The sequence below is a fragment of the Equus asinus genome, chromosome 8 (assembly GCF_041296235.1).
Source record: "Equus asinus isolate D_3611 breed Donkey chromosome 8, EquAss-T2T_v2, whole genome shotgun sequence".
Taxonomy (NCBI): domain Eukaryota; kingdom Metazoa; phylum Chordata; class Mammalia; order Perissodactyla; family Equidae; genus Equus; species Equus asinus.
The window spans coordinates 90,465,018-90,488,649 of record NC_091797.1 but is presented as its reverse complement, the minus strand read 5'-3'; the positions used below and the strand labels follow the sequence as shown (position 1 = coordinate 90,488,649).

General features: G+C 57.5%; 1 protein-coding gene across 2 annotated transcripts in view; it reads left to right on the top strand.

Annotated features, from left to right (window-relative positions):
* The window catches only part of MN1 (MN1 proto-oncogene, transcriptional regulator), a 45,663-nt gene extending 22,612 nt beyond the window's left edge, over positions 1–23,051 (top strand). For both annotated transcript variants that reach the window (XM_070516302.1, XM_044775647.2), the window contains one exon: positions 20,046–23,051. In XM_070516302.1, the coding sequence (XP_070372403.1) occupies positions 20,046–20,227 (182 nt within the window). In that variant the 3' untranslated portion in view covers positions 20,228–23,051. The remainder of the gene's footprint in view (positions 1–20,045) is intronic.
* Positions 23,052–23,632: the final 581 nt, after the last annotated feature.

The window sequence follows — 23,632 nt, the reverse complement described above, 5'->3', positions numbered from 1 at the left end:
CTTGGATTCTCTGTTTGTGTGGGGTTTGGAAAATCAGTCCCTTGCTGGTGTTAGGAAACTTTTCTAGAAATCCTGACAACAATGCTAATAATATGTAAAGGAATATTAAAGCGCACCGTCTAGTCTGTATCTAGATGGTGACATGATCTCCATGGGCAGCTACCAGACAAACCACGTGGAGCCCTTAAAAACTGTGCCTGGCTGGTAGGCACCCCCCTAACAATGACCTGCTGCTTTGTCATTGGCCTGGACCACCGACTCGGGACAGTAAAGAAACATACCTTGTCGGACTTTTCTTCTTGCTTCTGTGTCTCCCCAAATCCATGGGATGGAGAACAAGCCCGTTGGCTGGAGATTTCATCTATATTTTGCTTTCGGAAAGAAATCTCCTCTGATTCTCTGCCTCGAGCATCAGTTTCTGGTTTAATTAAACAAAGGTGGGCGGTGAAGAGGGCGCGTAGGGAGCAAAATCCTTTCTGCTCCGAATGGGGCGTGTCGCTATCCCCCTGGTGTTTTAAAGACCGGTGCAAAAACCCTGCCTGCCTGTCCCTGGGGGACAGAAAAATGTCTCCCGCTGTGGCTCCCCCAGTCTCCCTCCCTCCCGCCGTCTCCCCCTCCTCGTTTTCCTTCTCTCTCTTTCATTCCTGGAACAATTGTCCGGCCCGTTCCTTTGGGCTCCTCCACATTCCCTACCCCAAACAAAAACCATCCTTAACCCCAGATGACCAGGCCTGCAGCCGTTCTGTCTGGTATGTGGCGTCCGCCTGGGGTGGGGGGGTTGTGCATGCTTCCAATTTATATTCCGGCATGCCAGCTTCAAGCGGAGCAGAGGCCGGGGAGACAAGGCCTCGAGGAGCAGGGAGCCCAGAGCCACCAGACAAGAGAGGAGAGAGGCAGCGAGGGAAGGACGGAGGCTCAGGGATCTGAGGCCAGCCTGGGGCGCCAGTGGATCCTGGGTCAGGCCAGGCCCCGGCTCTGCACATCCCACCACCCCCCACCTTGTGGACTTTGGGTTTTCCTCTGTTTTCTATTTGGTTATTATTATTTTTTAATGAGGTCAGCCTGAAAATCCATCTGCCTGGGCCTGCCTAGGTTTGAAGGCAATTAAACTGGAGACTAACCTCTTAATTAGGGTTTCGCTGTGTAAATCTCATTTGATAAATTCCTTATCATCCTTGGCTTTAACTACAGCGCAGCCTCGAGAGGGGCCCGAGCTTCCCCTGGGACCGCTAAGCGAATCGCCCCCAGAGAGGCCGCCCGCTCTGCACCCCGGGCTCCGCCAGCTACCGCCTCCCCCAGGAAGGGCTGGGAGGGAGGCCCCTTTCAGGGTTAATTAATCAGAAAACGTCGCGGGCCCGGTGATTCCGGAGAAATTCTTCACCACCTTTTCATTCTCCTGTTCCCCCTTCTAGGTCTTTCTTTTTTTTTTTTTTTAAATTGTTTTTGGGTGAACTGAACTCTGCTGAAGGAAATCTACAGCCCCCCCCTTGCCAGTGTCTGTGTACCCCCCCACCCCGCCCCGCTTCTCCCCAACCTGTTTGTCTGTGGATGGTTCAATTTTTTTCCTTCCCTTTTTTAAATGCAAGTGCGGCTGGGAGTAGAAATGTCAGGGGTCAGGCTGAGCGGGGAGCTGGGCAGCCTCAGCCGCTGCCTTTGCCATTCGAGAAACCAAGCTGAGCTTAACCCTTTGGAGCCCAGCCCCGGCCTGTGGGTTTGGACGCTTCTTACTGTCTTCCCTGGAGTCAGGGCACTGTGTCATCTGGCCTCCTTTTTTAGGGTCTTAGGCTAAAAATCACTTCCGTGGTGGTAATGGGAGGGTGGGAGGGAGAGGGCTGGGGGGCAGTCACGGCAGCATCCCCTAGAAGGATGGCGAGTTGGATTCGGGGACCCACAGCATGTACTGAGCACCTCCGGATGCCGCCCGTGTAGATGGGGTCAGTGGGGCAGGCCTGGCCACGTCACTGCCTCAACCCCATCAGCATCCCAGGGAGACGGCCGCTTAACAGATGGGGAAACTGAGGCATGGGAGGCGTGGTACATGCTGAGGCTCCCAGCTGGTGACAGGTAGCTGTGGGATTGGGGCCCAGCGCTCTCTGTTCCCAGGCCCCAGTTCCCGTGTCCCAGAGCCTCCTGGGGTCCTGATGGCTCAAGGATGGCGTTTGGATTCCTTGTGCCGCTCTGCAGCCATCGAAATGGCACGGGAGCCAGTTTTGAGAGCCGAGCGTGGCGTCCTCACGCCGCTGTGAAGCAGCTGCCTTTGCTGACCCATTTTACAGATGGGATGGGTGAGGTGCAGAGAGAGAAAGGACCTGCCTGCGGGTGTGGACAGCAGATCTGCCCCCTATCTTTCTGCCCACTGGGCCAGGCTTCCTTTCAGCTTGGGGCCACTGCGGGGGCGTGGAGACAGGAGAAACGGTCCCGAGCTGTTACTAGGCCTCTGTACCACTGGGTCTCCACCACGTGTGCAGCTACCCACGGGCGATGGCGAGACGGATGGTTTGGGAAATGGGGCTCAGGAGAAGGTGCGTGTGGCTGTGCTGTTGTCAGGGTGACCTGGGGTCTGGTCTACCAGTGGCTTAGGTAGCACATGGGGCCCACATGGTAATGACCACAGATGTTATCCTCGAGCCTCGGTTTCCCCATCTGTGAAGAGAGGGTGGTGGCAGTGTCCACCTCATGGAGGTCTGTGGGGAGAGATTGTGCCTGTTCATACACAGACAGCTTTATGATCAGTAACTCATATCTGGGAAGCTTCAATACGCATCAAATTTGTTATTATTTATCCCTAAAAAAATGTAGGCACCAACGGAGTCCCAAAGAGAAGAGCCCCATGTTACAATCAGCACCACTTTGGGTAGTCAGGAACAGGAGGGCTCCCTGTGGGAGGCAGTGAGAGCTGCGAGCAAGAAGCTCTGCCCTAGCCCACCTCCAGGGGTCGACCTCAGAACCCGGGCTGTGTGACTCTAGGCAAGTCACCTAACCTCTCTGTGCTCTGGTGCTGGGGGAGGAATGCCACCTTGGCCAGCCGTGGGATGAATGTGGACCTTGAGGCTGCAGGGGGAGCAGAGGAGGGTTGCTTTATGGCTTTGCCTGTCATTGGGCAGTACCTTTGGGATCCATCCTGCTGGCTGGGCCTCAGTTTGCCCGTCTGGAATGAGGAAGCTGCAGTGAAATTTAGAGGAAGCGATACACCTGGGCGTACTTTGCCACCTCCAAGAAAGCTGTTTCGCCGTCAGGCTGGCACCAGGGGGCTCGTGAGAGAGAGTCACGGAGATAAAAGGACCCAGACGATGTCGGGGGTCCTGGGTCTGAATGTCGGGTCTGAATGTTGGCGCCCTCTTTTGTTACGTGGTCTCGAGTGAGTCATGTTGCTACCCGATGCCTTAATTTTCTCATCTATAAAATGGGCTTGTGGGGTGGCTGTGAGGGCTAAGCGAAGCGAGGCATTCGAGGTGGCACCCTGGGCTCCACACGATGCCATGCGCCTGGCGGCCGGTCACCAGTCGCCGTGACAATGACTGGAAAGGTCTTCGGAGCCCGCGGAGCCTGCTTGTGGCCCCCTCCCTGCCTCCCGTTGAAGCCAGCGCCGGCATCTGCTTCCCCAGGAGCTGTTTAATATTCTGCCGCGGTAAAATGAACTCATCGGAGCCCTCCGAAAACAGCGGAATGAACCCCGGGCGTCCGGCGGCCTTTCAGAGCGGCTCCAGACCCCCTCGGGCCTCGGGGAGGCTGGCAGCAGCAGCAGCTGCAGGAGAGGGCCCCCTTTTCTTCTTGTGGCCCTGGGGGAGCCTGTGCCCCCAAAGGGAGCTCCTGGAGGGCTGGCCGGGGGGCTGGAGCCTGGGGAGGGGAGGCCTGTTGGGGGCCTCGTTTGTACTTCTTGGCTCAGAGGTTCTGTGTGTGGGGCCTCCTTGGGGAGGCCGAGAAAGCTAAGCCTTCCCCAAATTCTTCTCGGGATCTTCCCCTGCCCCAGCCTCAAACCGGGCCCAGCAGAGGCCGGAGGCCCCAGCCTGGAGGCAGCGATGCTTGATGGTGATGGTGGTGATGGTGGTGATGGTGATGATGGTGATGATGGTGATGATGGTGATGATGATGATGATGATGATGATGATAGGACAGCAGCATCCACTGAGCACTTGCTGAGTACCAAATGCTGTGTTAAGTGTGTCATCTGTGCTGTTGGATTGACTCTTCGAAACCACTGGGGTAATTTCCTATCCTTACTCCCATTTGACAGATGAGGAAACTGAGGCCCAACAGGGGAGCTGGCTTGTCCAAGGTCACGCAGCCAGGAAGGGGCCAGGCAGGGCTTCAGCCAGGGATAGGCTCTCTCCTGGATGGCACGCAGACCTTTGGGCCCTGGTGGCCTCTTCTGCAAACAGGAGGAGCTCTAAAACGCCCACCTGCAGGGTTTCCCCGAGACTGAGCGAGTCACGCCATGCGCGGAGCATCCCAGGTGGGCACTGAAGGGCTCGCTGTGACCCTGACTCAATTCCTTTGTAAGCCTGTTGCCTGTAGAGTCCGGATTTCGGTGCCCTCTCGCATGTCCCCGCCCCCAGTTGTTCCCACGTGCCCCCGTCCCACCCCAGCTCTCTCGGAAGGCGGATAGGAGCAAAGCACTTGCCGGTAGCAGCCGAATTAATTTCGTGTAATTATGCCCGATAAAATTAAATATTACTTGCAATTAGTCTTGGGCGATTTCTCTCCTGGGAGGCGGCGAAGCAGTGGGGTGAAGACCGGCCGGGTTGGCGCCCGCTCGGCTGGGTGCTGGGCCTGCTGGCAGTGGGAGTGAGCTGCCCCTGAATGTCCGGACTCAAACCCGCAACCGGGATTTCTCCCCGAGGCAGAGAGCGCCGGGTTGGGGGAGGGGGGCGGGGCTGGCACACACATCCCCTCTCGCCTTATTTTCTTCCTGAGGAGCCTCAGCAGGTACCTGTGGGCTTGCTCGTTCCAGCAGGTGGCCTGACATGCGTCTTGTCCCACAACTTCTCAGGAAGATCCCAAGAGCTGACCACCAGAAATGGAATCCAGGGTGTCATGTTTCCTCCCCAGGGTTCAAATCCAGCCACAGCACTTCCCAGCTGTGGGGCTTTGGCCAAATCCCCTCCCTTCTCTGAGCCTCAGTTTTTCTCATCTGTAAAATGGGGGTCGTTTTGACCACTCAGTGAGTTCATGCAGGCGTCTGCGAACTTTTCCTGTGAAGGAGCCGATGGTAAATATTTTGGGCTTTGCAGGCCACGAAGTCTCGGTCATGTCTCCCCAGCCCTGCCCTCGTCTGCGAAAGCGCCACAGTGCGCACGTGAACGGCGTGGCTGTGCACCCATAAAAGTTTATTTATGGACGCTGGCGTTTGGATTTCATATCATCTTCATTTGTCGTGAAATACTCTTTTTTTGATTTTTTTTGACTATTAAAATATGTAAAAGAGCAGGGCCGGCCCCATGGCCGAGTGGTTCAAGTTCCGCGTGCTCCACTTCGGCAGCCGGGTTCGCGGGTTTGACGCGGGTGTGGACCTGCTCCACTTGTCAGCCATGCTGTGGCGGCGACCCACATACAAAATAGAGGAAGATGGGCACCGATGTTAGCCCAGGGCCAATCTTCCTCACCAAAAAAAAAAAAAGGGAGGGGGGGAAGGAAATTCTTAGCTCCCAGCCTGAGAAAAACCCAAAACCCAAAAAATCAGGTGGTGGGCTGGATTTGGCTGGCAGGCTGCAGTCTGCCAACCCTGGACTTAATTCACGGAAAGTGCTTAGCACAGTGCTCAGCCCAGAGATACTGTGCAATGCAGGGATCCAATTACTGTTATTATTTTCTGGACTTGAAATACCTTTGATGGGTGTATTTAAGAGTAAGTTAAAAACAGGTTTGTACCGTGAAGTGCGGGGGATGATAAATATCCTTTTTTACTGTTTATACATTATCTTTACATTTTTATTTTGTTCTTTGATCAAGGCAGGATCTGTTACCCCCATTGTAGGGCGATAGAGGCCCAGAGAGAGAACGTGCCTTGTCCATGGTCACACAGCCAGGAAAAGGCAGAGGCAGGACCTGAGCCCACGTGGTTCTCTGCCTGGCCCGGGCTCCAGAAGCCAGTTATCGATAACAGATTATGATTGCCACTTAGTGACTGTGACCTTGGGTCTCCAAATTTCCCTCAACTCCTTATCTGGAAACCGGGAATAATAATGCGTACTTTGTAGCTGGTCGTGAGCATGAAGGAAGGTACCGGTGACACCTGAGGCTTGGGGCGGCCACACAGCAGGTGATCGATAAGTTGGCATCGTTGTTCTTATTATTGCTGTTGTTGTCACCGTCCTTCTTAGTCTTCAGGCATTGCATTTCCAGGACTCTGAGCTTTGACTATCCACAGCTTTAACGCGGGAGAGGCGATGGGGAGAGCAAGAGGCAGGAGACGAGAGTTTTGACCCTGGCCTGGCCTGGCCCCATCGCCTGACCTCGGGAGAGCCCCCTTCTTTCACTGGGCCTCAGTTTCTTCCTTTCTCAGATTGGACTAGGTCAGATTTACAGATTCAATGTCAAGTGCTAATCTGGATCGATTAGTTCTGGCTGCCTGGAGCACCGTGTTGAGAAAGACTCTGAGGCTGTGTCTGGGTTCCCTGGGAGGGAGTGCTGCGATCGATGAGTAATGTCTGCTGTGGGCTCAAGAGGAAGTACGTTTTGGTGGGAGTCCCAGGTGGTTGGTAATCCTGGAAAGGTGACCCTGGTGGCTCCTTCTAAAATTTCCCTCGATCTATGGAAGCTTCCCATTTGAAAAGGGCTTGCCTTTTGTAAGAAACCTAGTTGGCACGGGGACCGCCAACAGATTGGGAGAGACGTTTTAGGTTATGATTCTGAGCCAGCGCAGTCCCACAGAACTTTCTGAGCTCATGGAGGCTGTGTCTGCGACGTCCAGTACCGTAGGCGCTATCCACGGACGGTTGTTGAACGCTTGACATGTGGTTCACAAGGAGTGGGTTTTTAAATTTTACTTAATTTTCAATCTAAAATTAAAAAGCCACCTGTGACTCGTGGCTGCCATCCTGGGCAGCCCAGCTCTACATTCGCGGAGCCCCCAAGCTCACAGGGGCCCCGAGACCGTCGACTTGTTACAGCCCAAGCATGCCATGAACTCCAGGTGGGTTGTGGGGTGGGGCCGGGGGGGGGTGGCGGGGGGCAGGGGAGCCTGTTGCTTAGCAACAGACCCAGGCCAGCGCTGCCTCTGAGCGGCTGGAAACCACCTCGGCAGGAGTGTTGCTCAGGTGGCTGACTGCACAGGAGCCTCCGGACTGCTCGTCCCCCCAGGGGCCTGGTTCCCATGGCTCAGAGCCTGAGGGGGCAAGGCTTGGCCTGGATCAGATGCCCCCATCTGATGGCGTGTATGCGGGCTTCTCCTCCCCGCGGGCACCCTGGGAAACAGGCAGGTGCTGCCAGGCACAGAGTGGGCAGGCCAAGAAAGGGTGACGGGGCCCTCAGGAGAATAGGAACCATTTTGCATTCTTTCCTGCCCTCCTTCCCTCACCCTCTGTCCCTCCCTCTCTTTCTGGTGTGGGGCAAAGTAGAAAAGCCTTTGGAAACAGACTTGGTTTCGTCCTGCCTTGGTCGCTCCCTGGCTGTGTGGCGTTGGGCAAGTCACCCCACCTCTCTGAACCTGTTTCTGCATCCTCTAAAAAGGAATAACGTGCACATACAACCAGCCACACAAAAGCCCAATGGCAAACACTTCAAAAAGAAAAAAGAATGAGAGCGCCTCCCTCCGAAGGGAACGGGACGGGCGGATGCGGGATACCCAGAAATTTTTAGGTTGGTGTTGGGAACGTGGTTCCCCTCCCTGGACAAGAAGGAAAAAGAGAGATGGTGTCAGAGCAGTGGGGGGTGACTTAACTGGTTCCCGTGCCTGGCGTCAACTTAAAATGTGCCTCCGAGGTCCAGGCACGGGGTCCGCAGGCGGGAAGGGGCTGGCGGGGCTGTGGGTTGGGACGGGGCCTCCCCGGTCGTCACCCTCGGGCATTCGCCAGCTGACCTCGCGAGTTTTTCTCTGTGTTAAAGGCCGCGCACCTTGTGGCCTCCTCACAGGCCGCAGGGTCTGAAGTAAACAGGGAGAATCCACCCTCCGGACTAGGAAGGCAGCGTGTGGCCGTGTCGGGGTTCTGGGGAGCAGGTGGGTGTCCTTCCTCCCTTTCTGGAAAGTCTGTGAGAGGGGGGGCCCCTCTCGGCGCATCTGGGGAGGGGCAGTGGGCAAACCTCCTGATGAAGGCTTGTTTCATCGGCTCCCAGGGAGCCTTGGGAAGTTCTTACTGAGGTCGGTCTGAGATTCCGGGTGATAGGGTTTGAATCTTCCTTATTTTGGTGATTTTTGAGGGTTTCTTCCTGCCCCAGGAATTGATGCAGTCAGCACATATTGGTTGAAGGCCTACTGTGTGCCAGGCGCTAGGGCCACAGTGACGAATAGGAGAGACAAGATCCTTGCTTTCATGAAACTCACAGTTGAGGGGCTGTGGCAGAGAATAGGGCAATTATTACAGTATGGTGGGCATCGGAGGCCACCGGGGGGCTCGGAAAGACCCACCTGAAGAAGGAGGGTATGGAAGAGTCACCTAGGTGAGGGGACCACGGTCGTGGTCCAGGAAGAGGGGAGAGCAGGCAGGAGTAGAGTTGCCACCACTTGGTGACAGTGTACCGCAAACTCCATTATCAAACCTTCTGAACGAGGTGGGGACCCAGTGCTAGCTTGGGCAGGCAGGTCGGAATCCTCTGATCTGGTCACACTTCTGCGCCTGACTTGCTCCTCTCTGACCTCAGTTTCCCCATGTTCAGCACCAGCCGACCCAGTCTTCCTAGGGTCCAGTTCCACCTTCCTCAGAAGACCACAGGGACAAGGGGCCATGGAAAGTGAGGCACTGTGTCTTACTCCTGCTTCTCCATACCTGAGACATAGGCCGAATCCGGAAAATCCTTCCAAGAGGTGGGGTGTGGGTGTTGCAGAATGCGTCGCGTCTGGGGAAAATCTGACAGCAGGAGACTGGGGTCAATCCAGTCACCTACCCCCGACCCTTGTGCCTGCTTTTCCCACACTCCCTGCCTGGAAGGAATGTGCTGCCCCCACTCCCCTCAGAGCCCTACCTTCCCAGGTCAACCCCAGGACACACTCTGGGCATTGCAGGCCCGGTGGGAACATGTGGGCCCAAGCCAGTCCCCTCTCCCGCCCCTAAGATAAGATTAGCCAACACTGCCCATCAATCCACAGTGTGATATGGGATAGGGAATGCCGACCTGGGCGGCGCTTTTGGTCACAGAGTCACAGGCCTGGCAGCTGGGATTCCTGCTGCTTCCAAAGGGTATGGCAGCCCAGAGAGGGCAAGTAATGCACCTGAAGTCACACACCGGGCTTCTGGCAGAGCTGGGCCTCGGTTTCCTGCAGGAGGGAAAGCAAGTTGGGGGTTGTTTGTGGCAGGAACTCCTCCTCCCGTAGAGCCAAGGCTGGACCTGCCAGAACCCGTGGGAGGTGAGAGCTGAGGATGGGCGGGCCAGCCACCGGGCAGCGGGGGGCTTCATTCCCTGTTCTTTTGATGAGAGTGACCAGCCAGCTCCTGGCAAGCCCCGACCGGCTTCTACTGCTCTCCCCCTCCATCTGTCTCCTCCAGGCCAGGCAGATGCCACAGGGTAGTTAAGAAGATACAGGCTCTGGACTCAGAGGCCCGGGTTCGAGTCCCTGCTCTCCCCTTTCTAGCTGTGTGACCTTGGCCCTCGCAGGGCTGTCAGGGCTATAAATGAGATCAGCCAGCACGAAGACCCCGGGCCAGCCCCAGCGTTGATGCTCTGCCCACTGCTGTCCACGCAGCCCCACTTGCCTGGCCCGGCCGGGTGCACCTTGCCCATCATTCTGTCTGTCCCTGAGGCGGGGCCGAGCTGTGACAGGGCCCTCAGGCCATGCAGGAGTGGGTGCTGGGGGCCGCCGTCTCCTCTGGCCTGATGTGCCTGGCTCTGCCGCCGAGCACCCGCCTCTCTCCTCTTTCGTTGCATTGGTGGACACGCTCTGGAACACATTTTTTTATCCCACTCTGCCTCTGTGGCACGAAAACAGCCTGAGACACCAGGTGAACCTATGGGCATGGCTGTGTTCCAATAAAGCTTTATTTACAACATCAGGCGGAGGGCCAGATCGGACCCGTGGGCCAGGGTCTGCCAACTCTGGCAGGTCCTTCATCTGTGAAATGGGGCTAAGAGAACAGAAGCTGCCCTCCGGGGTGATGGTGAGGAATTAGTGAGATTAAAACAATGAACCTGTGATAGGCGTTAACTCTAACTGTTGTCCTTTATTATTAATATTATATAACGTCTTCCTGGCAGCCCCACCCGGTAGGTGTATGGCCTCATTTCACAGATGGGGAAACTGAGACTCAGAGAGATCGACTGACTTGCCCTCTGCCCTTCTGCTCACCATTGGATGACCTGGGACATGTCTCCGCCCCTCTTTGTGCCTCAGTTTCCCCACTTGTATCCTCAGAGAGGATCCGTTGATATAAATGCACGGGGCACAATGATCACGTCCATCATGTGGAGGAGGGGTGGAGTCCCTCAGCTGAGACGGGGCAGGGCTGGGGTTAGGACCCGAGCTGCGTTTCTCAGGGACCTGGGTTCCAGGCGTCTGACTCAGAAGCTGCCGGGGAGGAATGACCGGCTCATTTCTCCCAGAGCTCTCTCAGAGTACCGTTCCCACGGGGGTGGGATAGGATCCCCCCACTGGCTTAGAGTTGGGGAGCACAAAGGACTGTGTCCCCGACGAGGGACAACATAAGTCAGGCGTCCCATGCCAAGGCCAGAATGGCTAAGGGGCAAGCCTCTTATTATTTGGACAGATTCCCGATGCCCCTCCCCTGCTCTAAAGCCTTCCTTGGCTCCCCTTTGCTGGCAGGAGCAAAGCCAGACTCCCTCCTGGGGCCTCCATGACTGACTCCATTCGAGCTCTGCAGCCTCCCCGTCCTCCGTGTCCCCAAAGCCCCAAATCAGGGCCCTGCGCTGGCCTCTTGTTCTCCTGAAACAGTCGCTCCAGTGTTTGGAGCCCCTCCGGCCTCTCCCGCTCCAAAGTTTCCCACTCGTCCTTCAGCCCCCAGTGCGTCCTCTCCTTCGAAGTCTCTTCCCGGATCCCCTCCTGGGCCCTGGCGCCCACGGCACAGGCAGACTTTTGCCCTGATGGCAGTTGCGCTGTCCCGCAGGTGTGCGTTTACCAGGACGTCCCTCCACCGGGCGGGCGGCGAGCTCTGTGTGTGGGTCACTCTCCAAGCCCAGCGCCCGGCGCGTAGCTGGGAGCGCACGGCGGGTTGTGACGCCCACTGCCACGCCGTGTGTGTGTGTGTGTGTGTGTGTGTGTGTCTTGAGGGCTCCCTCTCAGAGGCTGCCCCGGGCCCAGGTGGGCGGAAATGATGGTGGGTAACGGGCATCGAGCATCACCTGGGGACCAGGCATTTCATCCCTCTCTGCAAGGCAGGAAGGACTGAACTCGTTTTCCGGGTGAGGAAATGGTGACTGAGGGAGTCACAGCAGCCGATCCAGGGTCACACATCCCGGCAGTGGCAGGGTTGACATTTGAACCCAAACCTCTGTCTCCAGTGTCCCACGACCGAACTGCCTGTGGGAAGGGAAGAGAACAGAGAGTGGGAAGAGGGCTGCGCTGGAGACAGAGCTGGAGAGAATCTCACATTCTATCCTCACACAGGCACTAGCAGCAGCAGCTACTGTTTCTTGGGGCGTCCTTGCTGCCTGGCAGTGTGCTGAGGCTTGGCTGGCGTTGTCACTGGGCCCTCCCCGTGGCCCCATAAGAATAATACCCTCTCCATCCCCGTTTCATGGATGAGAAAACTGATTCTCAGAGGCGTTAACGTCCCCAGCGCTCTGGACTCGCACCACAGTGCTCTCCCTGCACGAGCACCCTCGCTGCACCACGTGGACATAGTCAGAAGGAAGGTGCGGGCCCAGGGTTCGGCCCCCAGCCCCCCAGCCTGTCATGTCTCGGTGGCACACAGGCCAGGAGTGGCCTGGGGGGTGTGCAGGGCTGCATCTGTCACAGGTCACTGGCTGCATGGCTGGAGGATCCAGGAGAAGGGTACCAATCAGAGGCGCTCAGGCCCTGTCCATCCTGTGGGCTCTGGCCCTCAGATGCCACGCCGGCCCCTCCTCCAGGGCCCGCCCCCAGCTCCCGGGGGCCTGGTGCCAGCGATGCCCTCCCCGCTCCGCCTCAGTGCAGCCCTCAGCCAGTTCTCAATCTGAATGGCAGCTGCCCTCAGCCAAGTCAGCTCCAATTAATTTCCGGAGGCTTCCAGGGGCCTGGCCGAGCCTCTCGCAGGCTGAGCTGCCCCGGCGGCTGGGCGAGGCCCCTCCTTCCCCCACCGTGGGGCCTCACAGGGCCCCTCCCATCATTGGTGGGGGGCCTCCCTGGCTCTCAGAGCCCCGGGGGATGGCCTGTGCTGCCCCCCATCTGATGGTGCTCAGGGAAGACTCTCTGGCAGCATCCAGAGAGAAAGCGTCGAAAGGGGGCTTTGGCCTTTGTCCTTGGCTGCTCCGTCACCTCTGGTCTCTCTCCCTCTGTGAGCCTCAGGGCCCTTTCCCAAAAAGTGAGAGTGTGGATCTGAGAGAGGGAGGAGGATGGGGGGGGCGGGAGGAGAATGCGAGGGGGGTGGGAGCTAGAGGGAGATGGGAGGAGAGAAGGAGGGAGAGGTGGTACCTGCCCCTGTGGCTGGGACATTGTACTTTTTCATGTGACTTTGATGAAACCGCACACTTTGGCATCAGACAGACCTGGGAGCGACCCTGGCTCTGCCGCTGGCCGGTGTGTGACTGTGGGCCAGTGACGTCCCCTCTCTGAGCCTCAGTTTCCTCCCCTGTCAAGTGGGCTGGAGTGTCAGGCTCTCTTCCTTGGGTGTTGGGGTGATGCGATGAGATCGGCCGAGGCCCGGCCTGTAGGGAACCTGAGGTCAGTGTCTTCGTGTCCCTCGCCTTGGGAGGGCTCCTGCCCCAGCCTCCTGCCTACATGGAATGTAAAATCTGTTTTCCCCAAAGGGATAGAAAGAATCAGGGGGGTTGTGCCTCCACCCACTACCATTCATTTTAGAGGGGACCAAATAGGCCCAGAGAGGGGGAGTGACTTGCCCAAGGTCACACAGCCAGCAGGTGAAGAGCTGGGATGAGAAAGCGAGTCATTGATTAAAATATTTACCAAATCCTATTGGGTGCCTGCTGTGCACCAGGGACCACAGAGACAGCTGGTAGCCACATGGGCGTCTCCCCCAGGGTCTCCAGGCTCCTGTGATCTTTACCGGTGGGACTGTTACCCTCTTCTACAGATGGGGAAACTGAGGCTCAGCAAGTTGAGCTTGCCCAAGGTCATGGAGCTGGCGATGGGCAGAGTTGAGGTTCAGTCAGAGATGGGGTTTGAATCTGCGCTTCTGAGCCCAGAGTTGGGCCCCCCAAAGCTGCCGAGCGTGGGGAGGGCGCCAAGTGGGGTTTGGGTTTGCTGTCTTCCTGCTTGGCTGGTGGCGGTGTAGACCCTCTTTGTGCTGCCTGACATCTGGCTTAGATTTGCTGTTCCTGCCCCTGAGCCCAGAGCCGGTGAGGCCCCGGGACCCCCTCTCCCTCCCTGGAGAAGGGGATACGGGCCCAGGGGCTGGACATGGAGGCAGCCGAGGTGGGGTCCTCCTCGGGGTTGTGGGGCTCTGCAGAGGATCCCAGCTGGGGTTCGGGGGCCAATTCCACGGGGTGGGGTCCCCCACAGCCCCAGCGGGGCACTCTTGGAGACGGGCCCTCGTGCTGCATTAAAAGCACTGCCTCTGGGCCAGACTCTTCTCTCCCAGGACTCCCATCCGCTCTGACAGCTGCTGGCCACGGCCCGAGCCCTGCCACCCGCCAGGCACGATGGACCTGGTGTAGCTGGAAAGGAGCTGGGCCCCGTGCTCATCCCATGTCGTGGAGAAGGAAGCTGAGGCTCAGAGAGGGAAAGCGACTTGCCCAAGGTCAGCCTGCTGGGAAAAGTGCTAGGAACCTCCATGCAGACCTTGGTCACCTGACTCCAGAGTCCCTCCATGATGTCTTCCATCGTTGGCGCCTTTGGCCAGGGGGCCGGAACTCAGGCTCCCGCCTGCAGGACGAGTGTGTCACTGCTTCCCTGCAGCCCGCTGGGCGGGAGCTGGTGGTGTCGTTACCATTATGGGAGCTGGGGGCGGGTGTGCCATCTGCGAGGGAAGGGGGTCACATCCCTCAGAGGAATGGCGATGGAGAACCATTGCCGCGGGGCCGACAGCCGGGTAGGGTGGCCGGAGTCAGCAGGGGTGAGGAGGGGAGGGTGTTCGAGGCGGAAGAAACCTCAGGAGAGGAGGCATGGAGGTGGGAAGGATCAAGGCTTCGTTGAGGGACTGGATAGTTGGGGCACTGAGAGACGAGGCTGCGGGCCCAAGAGGGGAGCAGGCCAGGTCATGCGAAGCTGGGGACTTTACAGGGGCACTGGGGAGCCATGGAAGGTTGAAGCAGGAGAGGGGCCTGCTCTGGCTGGTGCTTCAGGAAACTCATCCGGCTCATAGGGGAAAAAGGGCTTGGGGGCCAGTGGGCAATCAGAGAGAGCAGCAGGGCGGCTGGTGCAGGCAGGGGACACTGGGACCTGAGCACAGTGGGGCCAATGGGGCAGGGCAGAAGTGAGTGGGCTTTCCAGGCAGCCTCTTCCCGCCCCGGCACTGGACCCTGGGGCGTGGAGAGGAGTGAAGAGCGACATTCAATGCCCGGCCTTTCTCAGAGATGGGGAACAGGAGCTGGGGCATCTGGGGGGCCATGGATGTGTCTGGGTCCCTGAAGGACTGCAGGGCTGCTGGACAGAGGCACCAGGAGGAGGGGGCCCCGTCCTGTGGCTCCCAGGCCCAGCGGCCCAGCCCCTCAGCTGAGCAGCAGTCTCGCAGTCACCAGCATCTCCCCCTGCCAGGTCCCAGCAAAGGAAAACCCCAAATTCATTTCCCTCTGCCGGCATCCGCGAGGGTGAGCGGGCGAGTCATTCGCTATTGTGTCGTGGGTCCCACACGGCTCCTTACATAAGCGTCCAGTTAAAAATACGGTCAGAATTCTAATTCGCCAGCTCTGTCTGGGATGGCACCGGGGGGCCCCCCACCAGCCTCTGTGGGCAAGGGGTGGTACCCAGGAGACCAAGAAACCACCCTGCGGCAGGCGGCTGGCGCAGGGCAGTGCTAGCTCTGGCTGCCTCTGAGGCCCAGGGCTGTGACAGCTCAGTAAGTGTGATCGTCCTAAGAACAGCTAACCGTTTGTGAAGCTCCTCCCGAGCGGGAGACTTCACCTGGGATCTGCTTAGTCCTCCTAGCAGCCTGCAAGGGGGTTCCCGTTTTACACCCCAGGCGAACACCCAGTCCAGGCCACACTCTGGATGAGCACCCAGGAGCCCTTGATCTGGGCGCTAGTTGGAGCCCACCCTGGACCCCCAGGCCTCCCCCGCCATACCCGGCCCTTCCCTCTGGTGGGCGGGAACCTTTCGAGGGTTGAGGACAGCACTTCCGCTGCGCCCCCCACCCAGCTCACCTCGCCTGAGCATGTGGCTCACGAGGACTGGAACCCGTCCTGGGGCTCTTGCGGGCAGAGCAGGTGGGGACAAGGCCTGTTTTGCTCACTTTACAAGAGAAAGAAAGGAAACTCTGCCCCCTGCGTAGGCGGCATCTGCAGAAGTGAAATTAACAACGCGATGTCCCCAGGTAAACAAAGGCGCGTCTTTTCCCTTCTCCTTTCACCCCCGTCGTGGCCGGCAGAAGGGTCACTCCGCCGTCCTCGTTCGCAGTCCAGCCAGCATCCCGGCCCAGCAGCGCAGGGCAGTCCTAGTGTTGGCGGGAGCACGTGGATCATGTCACTGGATCCCCGTAACTGCCTCCATGGCGGCCAGTCCTCTTATTTCCCCCATTTTCCAGGACTGAGGTTCTGAGAGCTGAAGGGATGTGCGCAAAAGTCCGCTGCTCCACAAACGGTGGGCGCCGTCCTGGTGGATCCTGTAAGAGAAACGGAATCACATTCCTCATTCTCGCCGCCGCTTTTGTGGCACCGGCTCGGGGTCCTCTCGTGCCTTCGTGGAATTTCCTGTCCCCGTGGCGGACTGAGACGCCCAGAAGACCAAATTGGAAGCGAGTCTCGCATGCGCGCGCGGCGTGGTGCGCCGGCTGCGGCGGGTACCTGGATGGAGTGACACGGAGCGGGAGCCAGGAATGACCGAGTGAAGACAGTGGGTGCGGGGAGAGCGGGCGTCCCAGCTCCGGGCCCTGTGCGCCCCCTCCGCGTGGGCACTGAGATGGTCCGTTCTGGCCAGCAGGCGGATGTCTTTACGAGCAGCCCCGAAGTCCTTCCTTGCTGGGCGGGCGGGCCATCTGGTCCCCGTGAGCCAGCAGCCCGCCTCCTCGGCCCCTGTGCCACCTGCACGGGATGAGGCACACGCGGCCTTACACGTTTTGCGTTGATGACACCTCTGCCTCAGGGACTGAGCCCCCACATGCACGGTGTCGTCAGCTCTTTCTCTTGTATGGTCTCCCCAGGCTGCTCTGAGCCTGCCCACGAGGCATCTCCATCCCCAAGTTACAAATGGGGAAACTGAGTCTCTGCTTCTGGCGGCCAGCTGCCTGGGCATGGGGAATCTGGGGTTCCACCTCCGCTCGTCCCTCTGGGAATCCTGGGCCAAAAGGAGAGGGCTGGTCCCAAAGCTGGTGACCAGGCCCTGGGTGACCCCTGAGCAGCAACCTGCCCCTTGGGACCTCAGTCTTCCCATCTGTCAAATAGGCACGAGGGTCACGTTGCAGTCGGCGTGTGGGCCCCAACTGTGCTGTGATGGGCAGACCAGACCTGCCCCACCCCCATGCAGCCACACGATAGGGTCCCCTCCCCCACACAGCCACAGCCTGACGGCAGAGGCCGACAGCTAGCAAGTGGAAAGCATGACAACACCCATCCATTCCGCAGTGTCTGCCAGTGCCGGGCGCTGAGTAACTCCGGGGTCACCCCCAACCCTGGGAGCTGGCGAGGGGGTGGTTTTATCTCTGGCCCCCGCATGCCTACACCCACTAGCCGAGGATCTGGGGACGAGGGCCTCTCCCAAGCCGGGCAAGCTCTGACTTGAGGCGGCTTCCGTGGGACTAATTTATGGCAGCCACTCGGCAGCCCGGGGGAGCCACGGTCGGAGGGCGTGTTGGGTCCCCCCAGCTGGAATGAATCCGGCGGGAGGATGCGTTTGGTCATGCTTGGGTTGTCAAGAACTGAAGAATAATATTCTCTCTTCCAAATACTCCCTGTGGATACCAGACTCTCTTGCTCGTCCCAGGCAGAGGCTGGGGACTCCTGCCCTGTGCTCTGTGATGTGGGGCCAGCCCCTCACCCTCTCTGAGCCCCAGGTGCCCCCTCTAAAGTGGGGATAAGGGTGCCCCAGCCGCAGGGCTTGGATAACACACAGCAGTGTTCAGCTGTGCGCCTGGCACACCCTCATTAATTCCACCCCAAGTAGGAAGGGTGGCTGTGTCTGGATTGGCACATGGCCGTAACTTGGAAATGCAGCATCTTTAGGAAATTTGGCTATTTGGGCCAGTCTGGAGCCCTCACTCAGCAAACCCAGCTGCTAGCAGAGTCCCCAAGCTTCCTCCATCCCAGCGTGTAACCCAGGGCACTCCGACTCCCCTTTGCCTTCCTGCTGCGGCAGCCACGGAGCTGGGGAGCCGGGCGTCTGGAGCTCGGCCTGGGTGTGTCCTTCTTCAGCTGTTCAAACTTGGGCAGGGGGCCTCGGTTTCCTCTCTGTGAAATGGGTGCAAGCATTGCTTTGTCAGCTCCTTGAGAGAATGTGTGTAAAGTGAGATAAGGAGCCCCTTCCAGAATCCATCTGTCTCCCTCTCTCTCTCCGGCAGATGCTACTCCCCGAGTCTGGATCTTGCAATGCTTGGAACAGAATTCCTTTTGGGGGTATGAAGCAGTGGGGTGTCGCTGGGAGCAAGGCAAGCGTGGGCTCCAGAGCAGAGGCATGGGGACTGTGCCTCAGCCTTGCTAGAATCCAGGGACTGCCGCGTGTTGGGGGAACCTGCATCTGGTGCCTCTAGCGTCCTGGGGACATTCTCCCCAGGGAGCCCCGGGTGTGCCGTTTGCAGCTTCCCGGCTCCACCACTGGCAGCCAGCTTTGAAACCTCGAACTCAGAACCTCAGCTTCCCCTTCTGTGAAACAGGGCAGAGACTCCAGTTTCGTGGGCAGGAATGTGCCCATCTGACCAGTTCCAAGGAGAGGACAAGGCTTGGGGGCTCCTAGATGGCTGCAAGGACCCCTCATGTCCTGCCCTCCCCAGATAACCAATGATGGTCCTGGAGCCCTGTCTGGGGATCGCTCTATACACCATTACAAGGCCCCTGAGGAAGATGACGTCCCCACACTTCACCAATGAGGAACTGAAACTCAGAGAGGGAGAGTGGCAGACCCCTGGCCACACAGTAGTGGGGCTGGGATTCGAGCCCCAGTCTGTGACTCTGAAGTGCCTGTGCTGTGACACTGTCTCCTGGCCTCAGCGTCAGCTCCAGGACGAGGGTGAAGACAGTGTCTGCCTTGTTTCCTGCTGGATCCGCAGGGCTGGCGCCCCACCTGGCACGTCACAGGGACTCCAGAGTGGGGCTTATTAATGGAATGAATGGGGGAAGGGGCAAAGGAGAGAATATTCGTCCCCAGCTCCTCCCAGCATGCAGGTCCCAAAGCTGGGTGTCTCTGGGGCTCCAGGCTGGGGACCCCAAACCCAGTTAGGCGTGGCCTGGCCTCGGCTGCCTGGACCCATCCTTCTGGGAGGGTTTTCTTTGCAGGCCGTGGCTCAGCTCCCCGGGGAGGCCTCCCCCCTTAATCCCAGAGGGCGGGCCGGGCCGGGTGACTCCTGCCTGGCACAGGGCCCTGGCTGGGCCTGCACAGTGTGCTGAGGAGGGCGGGCCGGTCACAGAGTTCAGTATCTGGGTGTGCTCCCTCAGCCAGAACTGGGCCCCCACCCCCAACTTCAGCTTTTCTCACTTCTCCTGAATCAGAAATTTACCACCAGCCCATCTTCAAACCCAGCTCTTCCCCTTCCTGGCTGTGTGGTCTTAGCCAGATCACCTCTCCTCTCTGAGAGTCAGGCTCTAGAGAAGAGAAATAATGAGAATATTCATCCACATATAGAAGGTCTCAGAACAGGACCAGTGATCACTGGCAGCTGTAAATTAGAAGTCCTCCGAAATGACTGCTTCATTCTTTCCCTGCCTCAGTTCTTGCTCTCTTCTAGTCTAATTCATACTAAGGTGTGAATGGTTGTCAAACTGCCTTTCCCCTTGAGCTTGTCCAACCAGACATCACTGTGATCTGTGGATTTTCTGGTACTTTATGATGAAGTGGGAAGGAAATTGACAGGATTTTCCTTGAGGGTGTCGGGGAGGAATAGACTCCCTCACCCCATTACCCAGAGTCCCTTCATGCAGAGCTGGGGATTGGCAAAGGGCACTGGTCTTGTTGGCGAGTCCAGGCTCTTAGTCTTTACTGCTCTGGGCAGTTTGGCACTGTTTAAGGAAGGTCCCAGCACATAGTAGGCCCTTAGCATATGTCTGTCTGGAGGATGACAAGAGAATGGGCTGTGCTCTGGACCTGGACAATCCTCTCCTCCACCTTTTTGCTGCATCTGGTGAACTCCTACACATCCTTCAATGCCCAGTTTAGATGCCTCTCCTCCAGGAAGCCTTCCCAACTTCCTTCAGGTCCAGTTAATCTTTTGGGAACTCCAGTCCATCAGAGGTGGGCAGACCCTGAGTTTATCCTGCCCAACACTCCTATTTCCTAAGGGGAAAAAAACAGACCCAGCAGGGGGACTTCCCTTGGCTGTGGCTCACAGCCAAGTCAGAGGCAACAGCTGGGGGATTCGAACCAAACCAAAGATACTCTAGATCTTGAGGCGTGGAAAGAGGGCGCCGACCCTTTGCTCCCCTCCATGAGGGCCTCCCGCAGAACCTAGGGTGCCGCTAACATCCTCTTCCTTCTTTCTCCGCAGCCCACGACCTCCCCACGAACAAGGCCTCGGCAGCCCAGCCCGGCAGCCATCTGCAGTGCCTGGCCGTCCACTGCACAGACGACGTGGGCGACGCCAAGGCCCGCGCCTCCGTGCCCACCTGGCGGTCCCTGCACTCCGACATCTCCAACAGATTTGGGACATTCGTGGCCGCCCTAACTTGAATCGACAAGAAATGCCCTCTCACCCCAAGGCCCTTCCCTCCCCCCTCTCTCTCCCCTCCCCCTGACCCCTGACCCCCCTTCCCCCCACCCCCCCTCGTTAATTTGAAAGGGCCACTATTGCTGGATGATTTTTTTTTCTAGGTTGGTACCTGCTTAGTGGCATATGGACCGGAAAGGGTTAATTTAAAGGGAAAAAAAAAAACCTCAAAAAATTTTTTTAAAAAGAAACTCGTCTGCCACGGTATGTTACCAGTGTTAACCCTTCTGCCGTTAGCAAACTTTTGCTTAAGCCTTTTTCCTGCTAGATAATTCCCCATTTTTCGGTAATCTTGGCATACGTTTTCTAGATGACCTCTTTCCTTGTTTAATTTCCATGCTGCTGTGTGTCCAAGCATCGTTATTTCAAAGAATTGCTTTCCTTTTTTATTCTCTTTTATTCTTGTTCCTTTTCTGCCTTCCTCCCCCCACACCGCCTTTTTTTTTTTTTTTCCCCTTCTCCCTTTTGCTTTGTTCACTGCTTATTAAAATGGAAATCCTGGAGCATAGTAGTTCTGGAATATTGCCGGGTGAAAGTCGGATTGTCATCACAATATTATATATTGACACCCAACTGTCATCAGTCAGGCAGAAGCCAAACAATTAATGCCCCCCTTAGGTATTCTGCCTGGGGTTTTGTTTTGTCTGTTCCCTAAGAAAATAGAGATATATGTTTGCGTTCCTACAAACACACACTCAGCCTTCAGCTCCGTTCTCTCTCCTGCTGGAAGCTGCCGCCTCGGCAGTGGAGGTGATGACGTGTCCAGCCCGCTCTGTGGGAAGGAGTCGGAATGTTCGACGCTGGGGTTTTCTCTCCTTTTCTGGGCCTCCGCACAAACGCCCGGGCTCTGCATTTTCACACTGTTCTAAGCAGTCCTCTGCCTGGGCGGGGGGTGGAGGCCGTCCAGCTTGCTGTGTCTCTGGGGACTCCAGGCGCCGGCCCCTCTGCAGCCAGGCCACCTGGGTCTTGGGTGCTGGCCTTAGGGAGGATCGATTCTTAGCCCTTGACCTTTCTAGACAGCTGTTCCCAGCCAGGCCTCCCCGGGGACGAAGGAGGGGGCTGCGTCCATCTCCCCCACTGCTTCCGTTTGGTCCCCATTCTCCATCTATTTTCCCGCCTCCAGCCTGGGCCACCCCCCATCCCTGGGAGGGACGGGGCGTTCGCCAGCCCTGTCCGAGGGGTTCTGTCACAGAGGAGCCTCCGGGCCCAGCCTCCCGAGCCCCCCTGCTTCCAGCCTGGTGTATTTCTTTGTAGGGGTTCGCAGACTCTTAAGGGCTGGGGGAGGAAGACAATAGAACTAATGGCTTTGATTCCTGGGCCTTTGTTTTTCTCCGGAATTTTTTTCCCCTTTTCATTACATCTCACCCTCTTGCAAAACTAGAGAGCGGCGTCTTGCGGAGGAACAAGTTCTCCTCTGAGCAGAGAGGAGGGGCAGCCGGGTGAGCAGGGCAGCGGAGAGCAGGGCTCCCGGACCCAGCCTCTTATGGGTCCTCCCAGGGTGGCTGTCACTGGACACCCAGGGCTGGCAGCGGTGGGCACCTCTGGGTGCTGGTGATGGCTGCAGAGGGCTTGCGTGACTCGTGGGGTTGTTGGGGGGCACCTAGCTTGCAGGGTGGGCCAGGCAAGAAGGGACTCACGTCACTTCACCCAAATCGGGAACGTTTCTATTTTATTTGTTTTTGCGAAAGAGCACGTCTTACCAAATGTTCCATTTTGAGCCTCGCACTCTCTCCCCCAACCCCAGGTCTCCAGAGTTTGCAGACCCGGCTTTTTTTTTTTTTTTTTTTAGCAAGCGACCTGAAGATTTGGGGGCTCACCCTACAACACCCACCTTGTTTATTTCAAAGAACTTTTCAGCAAATGGAGAAGAGCGTCCAGAAAAATCTCGCTCCTTCCCCTCTGTCCTCTTCTTTCCTTCGGCCAGTCCTTGCGGCTCGGGTCCCGGTCTGGATGGTCCCAGGTTCTTGCCCGGGCCGCCTGACCGGGACCCCGGCCCGCAGAGGGCAGGCAGAAGCAGCTGGTGGGAATTTATCAGCCAGGAGGTGCGAGCTGACTCACTTCCTGTGTTCTGCCACCAGAGGAAAGAAAAGGAGAGAAAATTTCCCCCGGCCACCGGCTGCAGAACCCCGTGCCCCTCTGATTCCGCCGTGTACAGCTGTTTGAGAGCTTCCTCCTTTGATTTTGGAAAGAGGAATAATTTCTCCTTAATTGCTTAAGGCTGGGGAGCCGAGCGTCTCGACTTGCGTGTTCGACTTTTCCCCCGCGTCGAGTCCGTCAGCGCTTGGCCATCAGCTCGCGGTCCCAGCAACTCGGAAACCCCTGCGGTTTGAAAGTTTCTCGCTCCCCACGACCCCAGAGTGGAGCAGCTTTTCAAATAGCCTTAAGCAAAAGGATGTGATTTCATGAAATCGGGTTGAATGGAAAGAATAAAAGCGAAGGACAAACACAGCCACCCCACGAGACTCCCAGCGCCGGTAATCGGTACTACATAGCAAACTCTTCGGGAAAGGAAATGAAAATGTTCTTGCACATGTAAAATAGGAAAACTTAACTCTGCTGTGTGTTAGGCAATCCTGTAATCTTTTTTGACTCTTAAAAGAAATTCATTTCTGAAATGCTAGGTTGGAAGACTGTGACAATAGCTCATGAAATTGAGTGTTATTTTTTTCTTTCTTTTTTTAAAAAAAAAATATGTAAAGTGCAGTCTTCTGTATTCATACATATTGTATATACCTGTATATGTTTTCCTGAGCAGCTAAATAACAATAAATATGACGTTAATGGTGATGGCGGTCCATTTGTGGGCGGGGCTTTCTTTTTCCCCACCCCCATCCCCTTTTTCCATAGGCCTCTTGAAATTCCCCCAGGGGGATGGAGGGCCGGTCTGGACGCTGTGGGGCGTGTGTGTGTGTGTGCACGTTTGTGCGTGTGCATGCGTGCGGGGATGCTGTTCTGAGTTGGGGCATCTCAGATCTTCTCTGATAGCCGCTATGGATGTTTGGGCTGGATCCGTCTTCGTGGTGGGGGCTGTGCTGTCCACTGTCTGTCTGGCAGCTTCTCTGGCCTCTAGATGCCCATAGGACCCCCTCTCCCCCTCCTTTGTGACAATCAAAAATGTCTCCCAACGTTGCCCAGTGTCCCCTGCGGGGCATGACCGCCCGGGGCTGAGAGCCACTGGTATCTGGTTAGTGCCGGAGGGCGGGGGCAAGGGGAGACCCCCAGGGGGCCGTGCTGTGTGATGGTTACTCTCTTGGGCCCCGCTAAGCTCTGTGACCTCCCGCTAGTTACACAGCTTCTCGGCTCCCTCTCGTCATCCATGCCAGGGGTCTCACTTGAGGAGTTGTTACGGAAGACTGTGTGTGTCCCCG